The 15378-nt window shown below is 49.6% G+C and overlaps 1 protein-coding gene across 1 annotated transcript; it reads right to left on the reverse strand.

Moving 5' to 3' along the window:
* Positions 1 to 9031: 9031 nt before the first annotated feature.
* On the reverse strand, positions 9032 to 9453 carry LOC112590237 (peptidyl-prolyl cis-trans isomerase FKBP15-1-like). Its single transcript, XM_025306180.1, has one exon. It carries the CDS (start codon positions 9401 to 9403, stop codon positions 9047 to 9049), a length of 357 nt encoding a protein of 118 aa, XP_025161965.1. The 5' UTR covers positions 9404 to 9453; the 3' UTR covers positions 9032 to 9046.
* Positions 9454 to 15378: the final 5925 nt, after the last annotated feature.

A 15378-nucleotide genomic window follows, 5' to 3' on the forward strand; every position in this document is an offset into this window, starting at 1 on the left:
TATTTCATGGTTTCACGTGTTGTACACGCCTTAGGTGCGGCGATCGCGCGGCTGATCGATACCCGAAGCCATCGCGCGAACGAGCGAGCTGCGAGCACAGGACGAAGGACCTCGCTCGCCGCGGAAAGTTTGCTCATTGGCCGCTTTGGGAACTTTCGTCGTTACCACGCGAATGCCCGGTGAAACACACGACGCAGGCAGGCGGCGCGTTTAGAATTATGCCGCGCCGGCCGGAGGGCGGCCTGATTGGCGATCAAACACGCGAAGCCGTTCGTCGCGCCGTTATTTGCGCACCTCCGGCGTTCGCTTCTCTTTCTTTCCGTTTTTCCTCTTGCTGCTTTTTTTCGCACCGGTCTCTCTGGTCACCCGTAGCGCGCCGCTAATTAAAAATCCGCACTGCGCTCGCCGAAGTACGACGGGCGAATTATGCGGGCTGCTTTCTCTAACGAGAGGGAAAGACAGAGAGAGAAAGAGAGAGAGAGAGAGAGAGAGAGGGAAGTTTTAACACATCGGACACAGCGCGGACTTGTTCTTATTTCTCGCGTAATTGGCTTCTAAACTGACTTCGGTCGTTTCATTCGCGAGTTAATTAACGAGACGATCATCGGTGAATTAACGATTCCGGACGACAGACGGACGCGGCGCGCTTTGAGAGCTCCGGCGGACCAACGTTCGTTCGTTTTTTAATATATTCCACTATGGGGATTCTTCGCCGTTGTCGCGCGTAAATGTAAATACGCCGCGACATTTTTTTCAGAAAATATTTGGATATCTGGTGATGATGCGCTAGGTGATTATGTAGCTTCCAGCGCATTAAATTTTCAGCGTTTCTCCCGTTGTCGCGAATTGTACAATGTACCGCTGTGACATGAGCAGACCGGTGTTCTCAAGACCGTGAAAATTATCGCTGATACGCTTGATAGTCGATAATGTTTTATCATCGTGTATGTTGCGTCACGAAGACACATCATAAGTGAATGCCTGATCTCGATTTCTTTAATCCTTAAAACCTACCATCAAATATATCAGCTCAAGCTAACTTTTCTTGTTATTGTTTATAGCAAAGTATAGGCGAGAATTCATCATAATAATATTATCGCTATTGATAATGTAAATAAATATCTATAAAATTAGTATTGTCGGTATAGTTATGTTTTTTAATAAGTTTTAATTTATTTTTTCAAAAATTTGCACGGAGTGAAATTTCACCTATGGTAGTCACCTATGGCCTTTAAGGGTTAAGTAAATAAAAGCTCATAGTGAACGCAACGATCCAAAGATTATATACATTTAGTTTCAAAAAATTTATACATCACGAGGAATGACAAATTAAAATGTCAATTAACGCAGGGAAGTAACCATTTCCGTTGCGGCTGAAAAATCCCGAGTCGAAATTTTGGTTCTCCATTAATCCTGCAAATTCCGTCGAACCTGAAAGATTCATGGAGAAACCCGACATAACAGGCTATTGTTTTACCTGAATGTTGCAAATGATTGCCATTTCCAGCAAGTTGAGGCGCGAAGAAGCAGTCTCATTGAAGAATCATTTAATATTCGATTATCGCGATATTCCATCTGCGCTCAATCTCTATAATCCAATTTCAGTAAACAACCTACTGGTTGTGTAATTTATTATTCAACAGCGGGTAGAATACGCGCGATAAGAGAATATCGAACAATTAAGACGAATGAATGAAACAACAAACATTTTACTTTTATATAATCTCTTATTTTTTTACAAGCATAGGAAATCTCGATTAAATTGGAGCCCTTAAAAGGGCTGATAATAGAGGAGCTGTAGAAGTAGAAAAGTAACAGCGCGTCCAATAATGCTGCGTACCAATGAAGGTTTAGGCCTCTTGCACAATAATGCCAAGCAACAAGCAATAAGAATAAAAATAGCAATAAGAATAAAAATAGACGAATAACAATCGACTATTACGAGAATAATCTATTGTGATTGGTCTATTTTTATTCTTATTGCCTGTTGCCTAGCATTGCGCAAGGGACTTTAGACTCGAATTCCCTACCATGATAATAATAAGAACAGTAGCGGCAAAAAGGCGCCGGAACATGTAAACACGCGAGTCGCGGCCCAACAAGCACTATTAGACGCATTATTGTAGATAAGATAACACTTCTGAGACATGCACTAGCTTCGAAGGCCGGTATTCATAGTTGCAAATTATTTTCAACCTCTGAGCGACAGTATGATTAATTGTACTTTCGTAATCATAGAATCCGTTACTCGGCTACTGCGATCAATATTTCTCGCGGTGTGAAATAGATTCATGCTGACGTGAGAAAACTAGCGATTACTTATCAAGCAACAATTAATCAGGAACACCGGCCCAAATCTCGACTCGGGTGTCGTTTGATTCTCAGTGTATTCTCGTCAAACGTCGTTCCCGTTAAAATCGGGAACGTCCTGCATAATAAATGATTCGGCACACCTCGAGAAATATGACGTGCCGCTGGCCGCTTTCCGGCGTCCTGCGTCCTTCGTCCTGGCTCTCCGAGTCCAGCATCCTGCTCCATCCTGGCACTGACACTGACACTAGCACTCGCGTAGACGTGAGTCGATCGAGAAAAGAGTCGAACGTCAATTAACGCGATGCCGGCGCGAGAACCCGATTTAATATTTCACCGAGCACTCGACGAAATATTCGGATCGTCCAACGGGAATTGCAAACACCAAACACGCGTTTCGCGTCGCGCCGCTCGCCGACTCGAGACGTAACGGCTCGCTCGCGGGCTGTATACAACAGGCGAGTGTATCAAAACAATTGGCACTTCGGAAGGAACAAAAACATTCCCCACCAAACGCGAAGCGCCCGTCGTCCGCCAATCAGGGCACGAGCATATCCGGTAGCCGAAAAATCGCGACACTCTCAGGATATTTCGGACCCATCGGTGGTCCAATCGTGTGCGATTGTTAATTAACGTCGTGTTTCCGAACGAGTAGGATTTGTTACTAAATTGAACTATTAATTTTTGCTGGATTATCTAACATTCATCCAAGTGCTCCACTCGCAGTTGTCATACAATCGACAAATTGTTGGATGAAATTCAGCATTGAGAAAGATTCGATAGAGAGAGAGAGAGAGAGAGAGAGAGAGAGAGAGAGGGGGGGGGAGAGAGAGAGAGAGAGAGACGAGAAATAATCGAATAGTAAAAATAATCCTTAAAGGACACTTTTTCAAGCGCCGACGAGCGCCGGCGATAAATCCCCGGTTGTTTCATCAAATCAACGGTTAAACATGGCAGAGCGCGTGAAATATCTGCGCGCGCGAATTATTTGCCAGTCACAAACGTTACGTACATTTTTCGCGGAGCAGACCGTAATTCACTAACTTCTTCGTTGCTTGACGACTGCTGCTGCGGCAACGAGCACGCGCAATTTCCGCATTCGTCGGGTCGCGTTGCAAAAGAATGCAAGCCCGGAAACCCGCATGTGTATACACGGCTCTCTCTCTCTCTCTCTCTCTCTCTCTCTCTCTCTCTCTCTCTCTCTCTCTCCTCTCTTACCCCCTTTCCTTCGCTGTCGGCCGTGTCTTCGAGGTGTCGCAATATTTTTAGCATCGCTCTAAGCGCGCGTGTCGCAAATAAACGCCGATATACATACGTTTCGTGCCGTTTGCATTATTCACCGCGACGAGTTTAAACGTGTCTGTTCCGCAGCTGCGGTGGCACCGGCAATGGCACCTGCGGATCTCTTTTCTGCCGCATTCTCGACGCGCGTGCTTTTTACTCCCATCTCTCCACGAGACCTTGATATAACATAATGCCGCGACGCACGCGTAGCCTCGGACGCCTCGAGAGGAGACTTGTAAGCTGAATTACGAGTCGTCGAGCCTTCAATAAGAAATGCGGTCGTGTCGATGAGACTTTTCCGCGCGTCGGGCACGATTCGTAACGATCTATCCTTAATCCTGAGCTTCCGCTCGCGTCGTCCGGCTTGGACCGTTTATTCATAATCCTCCTGAATGCCTGATGCTTCTCCCGTGTATTTCCCAGCTTTTCAATGTTCTGCGCGCGACGAGTTGACTCTTCTGAACCCACACGTGGATTCTCTCAGCTTTAACGTCGCTCGTTATCGTTCTCTCTCTCTCTCTCTCTCTCTCTCTCTCTCGTCGATTCGCGGCCGAGCGCGATTCATGAAAATCCCCTTCGATCCACGCGAGGATCCTTCGAGGACACACACCACGCGCGCATCGCGGAGAAAAGGTGTCTCCGATGAGAGACCGGCGGAGGGGGACGGAAGGGGACGGGGATAGGCGGAATTCGCGTGGAAACGTCGCGAAAGTGCATTAAAGTCTCGTCGGGACATTCGGATTGCAAAAACTCACTCGGGCGGAGGACTCAGTTGGTTTGTCCGCGGTGGCAGTGTATCCGAGAGGGGCGCCGGAGGGGGGAAAACTCCAACGGCATCGCGGAATCCGGGGCCTCAGGGGCCGAGAGTCAGACTCGTGCCAAATGGAGTCAACATTTTCGCCCGTGGCGTCGGCGGCCGCCGCGCCGCGCCGCGTCGAGTGGGAAAGGATAATGGGATCGGACGGAATGCGGCGCGATAAACAGGTGATTGCGATGCTCCTCGACAAGAAACAGTCGAATCGACACGGGCCGCGCCGGTAAACGGAGGTAATTCTCGATAGACCGGCGCGCTTAACGCGGTACCCGATTCGGCATCTCGCTGCCACGCGCGCAATACGACTCCCGTCGCCCCGAAATCGATCGTGATATAAAAGCTACCTGCCGACCACCGATCTCTTTTTCCTCCTTTAACGCCCGCTGTGCTCACTCGTTCCCCGGCATTGATCGGCGATAATACAGACCGCGATGAAATTACGATTAATTAAGGCAGAGAGAGAGAGAGAGAGAGAGAGAGAGAGAGAGATACGCGCTGAGAGGAAATGTATGTAATAAAAATTTTGTCCCGATGAAATAATGGGCGATTTTAATGCTGGATTGGAAAATTAATGAAACGAAAGGGAGTCTTTTTTTAATTTCGCTTTGTCTCCCTTCTCCTCTCCTTCATCCCCTCTCACTCCCTCCGTCGCACGCGCGCGCCCGCACGACGGTAAAAGTTTCCCAGGTATGAGGTAGCCGGTGCACGATTAACGGTACCCATAACGGGCCGCGAAATAATTTCGACGCTGCAAAGAGGTCAGCCCGGCCCATCTATTATCGCTCATCTGTGGCGTCGCCGATCTCCGTCGATCTGGCGGCACTTAATTGGCATTAAATACGCGAAAGGTTAATTTCCCCCGACGAGAAAATGAATAATAGCGTCCGCCCGACATAGCGCGCGCGCCGTAAAAATATCGCGATAGTTTGCGACCGAGAAACGACGGAGAGAGTGTGTGTGTGTGTGTGTATGTGTGTGGATCCTCGGATCGCGAAGTCTTGGAATCGACGACGTACGGGGCGCGCTGTTGAATTTATCGGGTCACGACGACATCCGGAGAGTTTCATTAACGAGGACTTGCCGCAGGATCGCCGGTGGATCCTGTCAACATATGCGACACGATATTACGGTCGCGTTGCCGCTGCAACGGTTCGCGTCGTTCGAAACCAGCGGTATTATGGCATATTAAACATCGTGAATTGAGACACGATTATAATAACACACATGCGTTCTCGTCGCATTATCTTTCGGCGTAAAATGTCACGGTGACGGTTGGAAACGTGGAAACCCGATGCAAACCGCGAGATATTAATCGCCCGTGTCCTCGGGAATATCCCGCGGAAGTGTCGCGATATAATTACAATATTCTCCAGCGGAAAGAGTATTCACTCTCGCGCAGACTCCCGACACACAGAGAGACAGGAGGAGGAGGGAGAAACTGAAAACGAGAGAGAGAGAGAGAGAGAGAGAGAGAGAGAGAGAGAGAGAGAGAGAAAGAGAGAGAGAGAGAGAAAGAGGAGAACACACAACGCGACGCGCGTCAACGAACGAGGCGTCAATCCACTCGCGCATTATTCGTTGCATTGTTACGCATCGCTGTGCTTCGTTAATACCATATCTCGGACTATGAGTCGTTAGCACGCGCCATTAGCTGTTTTACGCATGAGTGGGCTCGATCAGTTAATAAAGCGATCGCAAGGCGTCGCCGGTTTTAAACGCCACTGAAGAGCCGCGGTCGATCGCGAGCGAGACCGCACGTCTGCAGAGCGTTACGAGAAGCGAAGTTACGCAAAACAGCATCGGTCCTCCTCGGATTCGTCCAAATAATTTCAACAGCAACGTCGGCTCGCTGCAGCACGTCGTTAATTGCGAGCGCCAAGCCTTGCCTCGATTATCGCTCGAAGCGATTGGCCTGTCGATAACAGCGAATTCGTGTCGAAAGCGAGCTGGCCTGTGAACTCTTATCGCGAAGGGTAGATTGCATATCTAATCGACCGATGGGCATCCGCTTGCGAAAGCCACGACAAATAGGAACGTCCCGTCGCGATGTGTCCCCTCAGTTGACCGCGCGGAATGTGTGTCGCGGCTGCGCTAATTATATTACGCAAGCGGTGATAATTGCGTGAGATTAATTTCCTCTCATTCGGTATATTCTTATCGCGCCGCGAGTGTAAATAGGTATTCTGTTTGCGCGACAACGTCACAGAGAGCTTCTGAATGTTGTACTTCACAGAAGCGCGGTGCGTTAAATAATACTCGTGGCGTAAGGCAGATTTATTTATAAGAAGGAAAGTCCAGAGCGCGGTGAAAAAAAAAAAAAAAAAGAGGTCAGAAAGCTCTCGCTTCGACTCCATCTCTTATTTATCCGCGCCGACGCTTCTAGGAGCAACAGCGGATTTTTATCGCGGCAGGCGATCCGGCCTGCCGATCGATAAGTCCGGAGTGAACTGTCACTCCGAGAGGTACGAGCAGTTAATCGCGCAAAGGAGCCCGCGGGGCGTATCTCGTACCAAACGTAAGCAGGTACCGTGCCAAATCCGATTTGGAGCACAATCGACGTGCGCCTGAAGAAAGTCCCGGAGACGGATCCTCGGTGAGAGTTATCGCGCGCCGAATGTTGACGAATTACTTTCTAACCAAATGGACGCGTCGATTCTCGCGAATTCCTTGGGACTCGTAACGAAGAGAGAGAGAGAGAGAGAGAGAGAGAGAGAGAGAGAGAGAGAGAGAAAAAAGAGAGAAAGTTGACGCTCGTGCGAGGGAAAAAGAAAGTTCAATGTCGCCAATTCATATGTTGATTTAGAGGAGAAAAATTCCAACTCTCTTGCCGCTGGTATCTTATAATTCTCTCCCAAGAGAGAGGTGCGTATTTCTTTTTTCTTTCCCCTCAAATACGCACGCTTCCGCGTTTCGAATCATCTCGCCCTGATAAGACCACGCGGCGAGCCTTTGTTCGCGACCGGCAAACATAAGGAACGCTGTGCCTTCGACTATTTGCACTTCGATCCGCTTGCTGCGGCCCGCGAGAGCGTTAATCCGCAACGGTTGTTATGTCGGTCATGCGTTTCCACGTCATATACGAAAGCAAGAACTTCCAGGTAGTTGCTGGGACCGGCCTACCGGCTCTGCCCATTATATGTTAAGGAGTTACTTTCGAGCGGCGAGAGTCCCACCGGAACGGGGTACACTCGTCATCGTCCTGTCCTCCAATAACGCACGTCCACGTTGGAAATCTCAACTCGGAGATACTGCTCGCGCTGTCTCCCTCCTCTTCTCTCTCTACTTCTGTCTCTTTTTTCCCCTCTGCCCTCGCTCTCTCTCTCTCTCTCTCTCTCCCCCCCTCTTTTTTCCCCGTTCTCCTTCGCTTTGCTTCGTTGACGTCATCGGTGAATACGCGGCAACGTGGGTTCCGTCGCACTTTTTCTGATCGAGAACGCTCTCTTCTCGGTTTAATTTCGAGCGCGCACGATTCATTTTGAGCCATCTCGGGCGCGTTCATGTTTTTTAAATCATGCCGCCATAATTAAAACTGAAATGACCTACGCGAGTTATTAACATTTACATGTGTTTAACATTTTTGAGAGGCTCCGTAGCCCCAATTTCCAACAGTTTTTAAAATATTTGCCCTTTGCGTGGAATTTACCTTTTTTTTTTTCTTTTTTTTCCGTTACCGTTTTAACTCAATCCCAGCGATACGACGACTGCTGAAATTTCTCTCGCAAACGCTACTTTACATAATCGAGCGTCGAGGTGAAATCTACTCCGAGTGACTTTTCGCAAGGAAGAGCGGTCAGATTGAAAAAGTAATAAAAAATATTCGGCGGTGTGTTGTACCCACGCGGTGGAGCTTGCTGTTAGAGCTGTTAAAGATGTTAGCCTACTTCCATTATCGATATATGACATCATACCGTTTTATCCGTTCTATCGAGAATTTCTTTGTTCACTTCCTCGCACGCGACCGAGCCACGACTTTTTCCTACCAGAGAGACGCTACCACAAAACCACTCGACCAACACGAAATTCCTGTATCGTCTCGTCGACCGAGAGCCAGATAGAAAATTGTATTTTTCATCAGAGAGAGCGCTACTAAATAAATTTATTATAATTTCAAGTCGCGCGCGCGCGCGCGCGCGCGAGAGGAAGAGAGAGAGAGAGAGAGAGAGAGAGAGAGAGAGAGAGAGAGAGAGAGTGCGCGTCAGTCTGTTTCTCTTTCCAGTAATTTATGATAGCAATTTTCTTTTTTCCTCTCTCTTGTCATGCTGCTGCCTGCAACCCGACTCTTTTCCTGCCTCCGAGCTGCCACGCTAATCAAATCTCGTTCTGTTCGGAACCGACAAGCCCCGCGGATGATTTCTCGCGGCCGGGAAAGTGCCGGGAGATGTGGGGGAGGACGTCACACACGCGGGATGTAGCGACGACAGCAAGCGAGCTTATCGCAATTGTCGTCGGCGACATTAGCCTAGTTCTTGTCGGCGACGAGTGATATCATCGTCGTCATATTTCCCAAGCACATACACGCTACTCACTAATTCCGCGTGCAGCCGGCAGGCCTTCGTTACTAAACGCGCGCTTCTCGTTCGCGCGACGTGGACAATGGAAACGCGTCGGCATCACCTCGCACTTCCTCTGCGCAACGTGTCACCCATCTACCTCAGCGAGAGCGGCAAGGGGGGGGGGGGGGACTGAATCGCGGCCTTGCGTAGTCTCGCGCAACGCATCGGAACTCTGTATCCTTTTAGCGCGAGGTACCACTGACCTTGAGTCGAACTTGCTCCCATCCTGCAGCGTGCCGGTATAGTGCATAGTCAGCTGGTCGCCCTTCTTCGACCTGGCGTCGCATACCTCAGGAACGTAGAGCTTCTCCACTTTGAGGCCGTTGTCGGCGTGGTCCGCGCTGCCGAGAGCCACGACCGCGACCATGAGGAGAAGAAGCGCGTTACGGCACATCGCCAGCACGGCACTCGCGCTCTTCGACGTGTAGGGAGCCATGTTCATCGGTCGGCGGGTGCTCGTGAGCAACTGAGTCCTCGCTGCGTTCTACGCCGGCGAGCCGCCTTCGGGCCGCCGCCTGCCCCCGCCGCCTCCGTGCGGCGGCGGCGGCGGCGGCGGCAGCGGCGTGGTTGGAACGGAGAGCGGACCAGTGAGTACCAGAAGAGGACAGAGCATCCGTGCCGCCACATTGCGCAATCTCATTGGCCTCGCGGAATATGTAGGTCTCTCTACCTCGGGAAAGGTCTCTCTCTCTCTCTCTCTCTCTCTCTCTCTCTCTCTCTCTCTCTCTCTCGTTCTCTCTCTCTCTCTCGCTCTGTGTTGCTCTCTCGGCTCACCGTTCGCGACTTCTCACTCGACCCTACTCGACTCGCTCGTTTCTCCCGCTCGTTCGCTTCATCCCGTATCGCGCGCTCTCCTGTCTTTCCTCGTGTACCTGCTCCACATCTCCGTCTCCTTCACGGTAGTGTTCGGAGCCGAGCGCGTCGCTCTCTTCGACCCGATCTTCTTCCGATTCTCTCTCCGGCCTCTCTCTCTCTCTCTCTCTCTCTCTCTCTCTCTCCCCCTTCCCCCTCTCTCTCTCCCTCTCTTTCTCCCTCCCTCCCTCTCTCTTCGCTCTACACCGCCGCGTTGCACCACCTCGTCCTTTTCGCGCTTGCGTCCCGGATGTCGCCGTCCTCCTTCCGCCGATAGCGTATCACAGTGTCTGCGGCTTGCTTCGCTCGCCCATCAGCTCAGGTGTTCCCTTTCATCCCTTTAGTCCCATCTCCCGCACCTCCGCGCGTCGTTGCGTCTTTCGCTTCTTCTGACCCCTCCTTTCTTGCTCGGCCGTCCGTCCCGCTTTCGCAAGCCCTTATCGGCGATACAAAAGACGCACGTCGACGAGAGTCGAGTCGCGCTCCGATTTTGACGAGGCGCTCTTCTACGGCTCGAACGAAGGCATCCAGAGAAACCCGTATCGTTCTCGCGTCGGTGGCGGCGGATGGAATTAAGGAACGAAGGCTCTAGCCGGCAGAAAGCTCACCTCACCGGCACAATGCGATTTATTACAGATACACGATGAAAACTTGGCCGAAGCCCGCCGTGTTTCTCGCAGCAACGTGGTGTGTAAGTTACTGAAACGAAGAAAAATTCCTTTCATATAAGGAACGAAATTCCTCCTCCTGCTCTCTCTCTCTCTCTCTCTCTCTCTCTCTCTCTCTCTCTCTCTTTCTCGCTGATCTCTACCTGTCTCGGCCGCGTGATTTGTCGTATCGTGAAAAAGTCGATCAAAGAGCCCGCGTATGATGACCGCATTTTACGACTCAGTCCGTGCCGGCCGGCGCGGCGCAGCGCGATCGCGAGCCTCTCGCCGGACATCTCAGAGTCTAAATCTCAGAGTCGGCCGAATCGAACATTCGGCCGCGTAAACGTCGCGAGGGAATGCGAGGGAAACGCTCGGAGATGCTCGGCGCGCGCGCGCTCGGGAGTGTAAACCGACAATGGCCAAGAGACGACGTCTCGTCCCCGTGAAAGCGCACGCGATTCGTATCTCCGGGGATTCAATTCGATTTTGTCCGCTCGGCCAAGTGGAGTCAGGGCTGACTTTCTCGTTTCTGTCCGGCTTGTTCTCCGCCGTGCGTCCCGTCTCCTCCTCCTCCCCCCCCCCCGTCCCGCCGCGCGCGACGACAGCTCTCTCGCGTGCTCGCGCGGATCGCGTCCCCGCGCGAATCCATCTATCGCTCTTTAATTTCGTTCGCCATCTCTCGGCCGCCGCATCTCTCGTGTAACGTGTCAACCCGATCTCGTCGTTTATCACCGATGTCATCGCACCGCCGCCGCCGCCGCCGCCGCTGCAAGGCGCGCTTCCTTCCTCCACGGGTGGAGGATTTCGCGCGGTTGTTCCGCAAAACACGCGGACGTCGCGCGCTGATCAAGTTGGACGCGCCCGGTCATATTTTTCCTTTTCCGCGCGCGACTCTCTGCTTTAACGTCGCGGCCGGAGGTCGGAATATTAAGAGTTTCCAATCACGCTCTCGCCGACTCTAGGAAGCACACTCACTCCCGCCGACCGGCTAAGAAACAAAGTCTGCCGATGAATTACATATGGAAGATTTTACGTGCCGCTATGCAAACACGCGGCGTCCAGACGCGTAAGCGTCCGCACATCAGCGAGATCCGCCATCAGCGAGATTTCCGGGGAACACGTGTATTCGAGCAACGATACTCGAGCCACCGGAGATCCCTTGGAATTGAAACGGAATCTCGCGAGATAAAATCTATTGCTTCGTTCGCGGCGCACGGTTGCGCGGTTGTTCGGTGAGACCGCTATATTTTACCGTATTTGCGTAATGTAGTCTTTCAGTCGGTGTTATAATTAGTGCTGTGCATACACACACACACACACACACACACACACGTAACATCGCACGTAGACGGAAATGCGAAAATTTGCGCGTGACGCTGCGTTCGATCAAGAGCAAGCCATCCATGAGAGGGGAAAGAGGAGCAGCAAAATCGAACGTACAGGGTGTAACGTAGATAGATCAGTACGGCAGGTTGCCTCCCCCCCCCCCATTCGGGTGATAACACAGAGGCTGTCGAAAAAGTCACTCGTTGATCTTCTCGATATATGTATAAGTGCAAGTAATTTTTGCACCATGATCGTTTATAATAGTATATAATAGTAGCCGAGTCTCATTAAATTAAAAAAGAAAATGTTTAAAAAAGCGAAATGAACTGAGAAATTGACATTACGAATTTAAGCAAAGTAAATAAGAGCAATAGTTAAGGAAGTAAATAGCGCAACATATTTTCTTGTTTCGTATAATTTCTGGATTTCTTCTCTGCATTGGGAAATTCGATAAAAATTGGAAATTAGAAAAAAATAGTACAGAAATATTTAGAGGTTTTATATATTGTATTCTATCGTTTGTGGAGTAAGTCGTTTCTGCAAAAATATGTATCGACCGAGAACGCAGTATAATTTATTGATCGCAACTTGATCAATGATAACTGTTAAGCGATATATTTTCGGTGCATAATCTCGTATTTTAATGTCCCTTTCATAAAAAGCAGCATTTTTTTTCAAAGTTTTTGCAGCTTATAAGCAAAGCAGAAGACTCATAAGCCGCTTTTTCTGACTTTAATGAAGAATTTTCAATGAGGCTTGGCTTCTACCGTAAACGATTCGGGTGCAAAATTACAATAAATTGCACTCATCACAACTGGCAGCACTGCAAATATCGTTATCGACAAAATCAACGAGTGGCTTTTTCGGCAACCTCTGCATTATCATCCAAATGAGGGCAGACAACCCGTCGTACTGACCTGTATGTTGCTGTTACATCCTGTACGTTCTAAGTAGAAAAGACTCTACGTCAATTTCTCCGTGCCGTTTATTCGCCGAATACTATATTTTTCGTAAATGCGCCTCTCGGGATTCGCGAGAATGCTAAGTGGTGCACTTTGGAAATAAGACGAAAGTAGCTGCGGAAAAAATATTCACGTGCTCGTGTATTCTGTTTTGTACATTTTGACGAAAGAGAGACGAATCGGCTCCCTTGACGACGACGACGACGACGACGATGCCATGGTGTGCAGCGAAAAGCGAAAAGTCGAGCATCCTGTGTATACACGCTCGTTACATCGTGCGCGACAGGACCAGGACTCAGGCCAAGTTTGCATTTTGAGAAACGTTCGCAGAAATCGCAGCGAACTCTTTGACCCCGACCTTCTTGTCCTGACGCAACGGTTCGCGAATTACGACGTCCCGCGCATACAAATTGTAAGATTTGTAACGGTCCTGAGACTTGGCGAGCCGCCGATAAGGAATCGTACGTCGAAACATATTATTTGCGCCGATAACGTTAGGCACGGTTGTGTAACAAAAACACCTCCTGATAACCGGAGCGAAATAAGTTCACGAAGAGATAGATTATGTAATCGTCGCTTCGAGGTCGATATCCAAACGTGCGATATCTCAGATGGCTCAGACGAGTGAAGGCGCGGAGATAGATTTCTTATTGGACAGAAATGTGCTCTCGCGTGACAGTGCCAAGCCGCCCCTTCTCTCATTTCCCCTCGTTACATTCCGTGCATATGTCCGGCGTGTAACCAAAGAAAAAAAGAGAGGAAGAGAAAACACAACAAGGAGAAAACGAGTCAAAGTTGATTTGGCGCTTCATCGGTGGACGGAGGCGGAACGTTCGATAAATGTCCCCGATTCGAAATTGGCACGAGATTTCATTAAAAGTTCATCCGATCAGAATTTTCATTCGGCGCGCGCCACCCTCGGCGAAGAACAATTATTTCCCGAAATCAATAGAGCCGGGCGCAAATGCGGTAGGAAGTTCCAACAGCTCGTATAACGACGCTCCCAACTAATCCTCGCTCCGGCTGCTTAACGCATGGAAATTAATAATGAGACAGAATGGAAATCCTGGGGAGCGATAAGCCCCGGATCTACGTAACTCCGTGGATTATGCAGCGACGCGCGGCCACCAATCCGAATTGAACGGACGATCGAGGAACAAACGCGGAATCGGTTCGTTTAATCCGTGATCGTAGCAGCTGCCTGCGCTCGAAATAATCGAAGGTGTAAGGATCTTCTCGAGAGCGTCGACAAGGATTCGCCAGTTTTCCCCCTGTTTCTTTCCTTCAACGACGAGCAAAATTCACGTCAAGACGAGAGACCGCGACGCCGCGACGAGGAAAGACACGACGTTTCCCTCAAAGGAATCTTGTTTCACCACTTCAACGATGATGAGATATTGACGAAAATTCAATCTCACTCACACAGTTCAAGTGTGTTCGCAATTTTCAGTCATATTTTTCAGCGCCACGTTGGATCGCTCGCGATTCTTACAAGATCATCGCTGAGAATTTACGCAGCGCACGCGCGCGCGTTACCAGCCGAAGTGCTATATATTATATATATATATATATATGCAAAACTGCTTTTCCGCCCGCCGCGCGCTGGACGACGCGTAAATCCTTACGGGTAATTCTTTGAGTCGAACGACATTTCCAGGACGCGGGAGCATTTGCATGCTCGCCCAACTAATACAGCGAGAGCCGGAGAATTTACGACGCGCTCTTCTTCTTTCCGTACGCGCATAATTTCTCGCGCGCAACTGTTTCGGCAGTTTATACCCGTAGGCACTCGGCGACGGCCATCGGGCGAATAGTAATTGCTCGCAGGCCATTGTTCCTAGTTACTTGAGACCCGAAACGTAGTTTAAACAACCCGCATCGCGGCACGAATTCTCGAGCCCCCTGGCCCTCGTATTCGCGTCACGTCGGTGTTGCCGCGCGATAGTACGGTCCACGATGCGATTTACTTCGGAATCGCTTGTCGAAGCTCTCGAGAGAATCGCAAAACGATCCTTTCTTTGCCCTTCGCTACTCCCAAATTCGCCAGTCTTTGGCGCGCATACAGATGGCGCGACAAAGTGATACGCGCGCGCGCGATATTATCACATCCGCGAGCTGTCGCGCGCGCGACGTCTCCCATTTTTCATTCACACTCGCGAGCTATATTGAGCTGCCCGTCCGCCCAAGGAAACAGCTATTGATTTGCGATTATACCCGACCAGAAATTTGGATCCTAACATTCACCTAACATTGATAAGGACCTAATAGGCTGAATGAAAGGTAATCCCAAGTAAGTCAGTCCTTATAAAGTACCTAACGACAAATGAGTAAGGAAGACCTTTATAAGGTTATGATGTAACATGGTTCAGTTGATCAGGTCCTTGTCGGGATCTTATTCATTGTACCTAATATGATTTGCATTATCAAGTTTTAACAAAACAATTTTTGTCATTTCCAAACATAAAGCTGTTTGCATGTTGAAAAAACACTTGAGATCACTTGAATATATTTGTAAAATGTTACAGAAACTATCCTTTCTCTTTAGCAGTCAATAAATAGTTGTAAAATTAACGTGACATGCAACTTTTCTCTTTAACGCTACTTTACGTCTTGTCACCTTGTGATAT

This window comes from Harpegnathos saltator, unplaced genomic scaffold, assembly GCF_003227715.2.
Source record: "Harpegnathos saltator strain DR-91 unplaced genomic scaffold, Hsal_v8.6 scaffold760, whole genome shotgun sequence".
Taxonomy (NCBI): domain Eukaryota; kingdom Metazoa; phylum Arthropoda; class Insecta; order Hymenoptera; family Formicidae; genus Harpegnathos; species Harpegnathos saltator.

Coding starts and splice junctions, on each gene's coding strand:
- LOC112590237 (XM_025306180.1), bottom strand. CDS start 9,403: ATGAACATGGCTCCCTACACGTCGAAGAGCGCGAGTGCCGTGCTGGCG.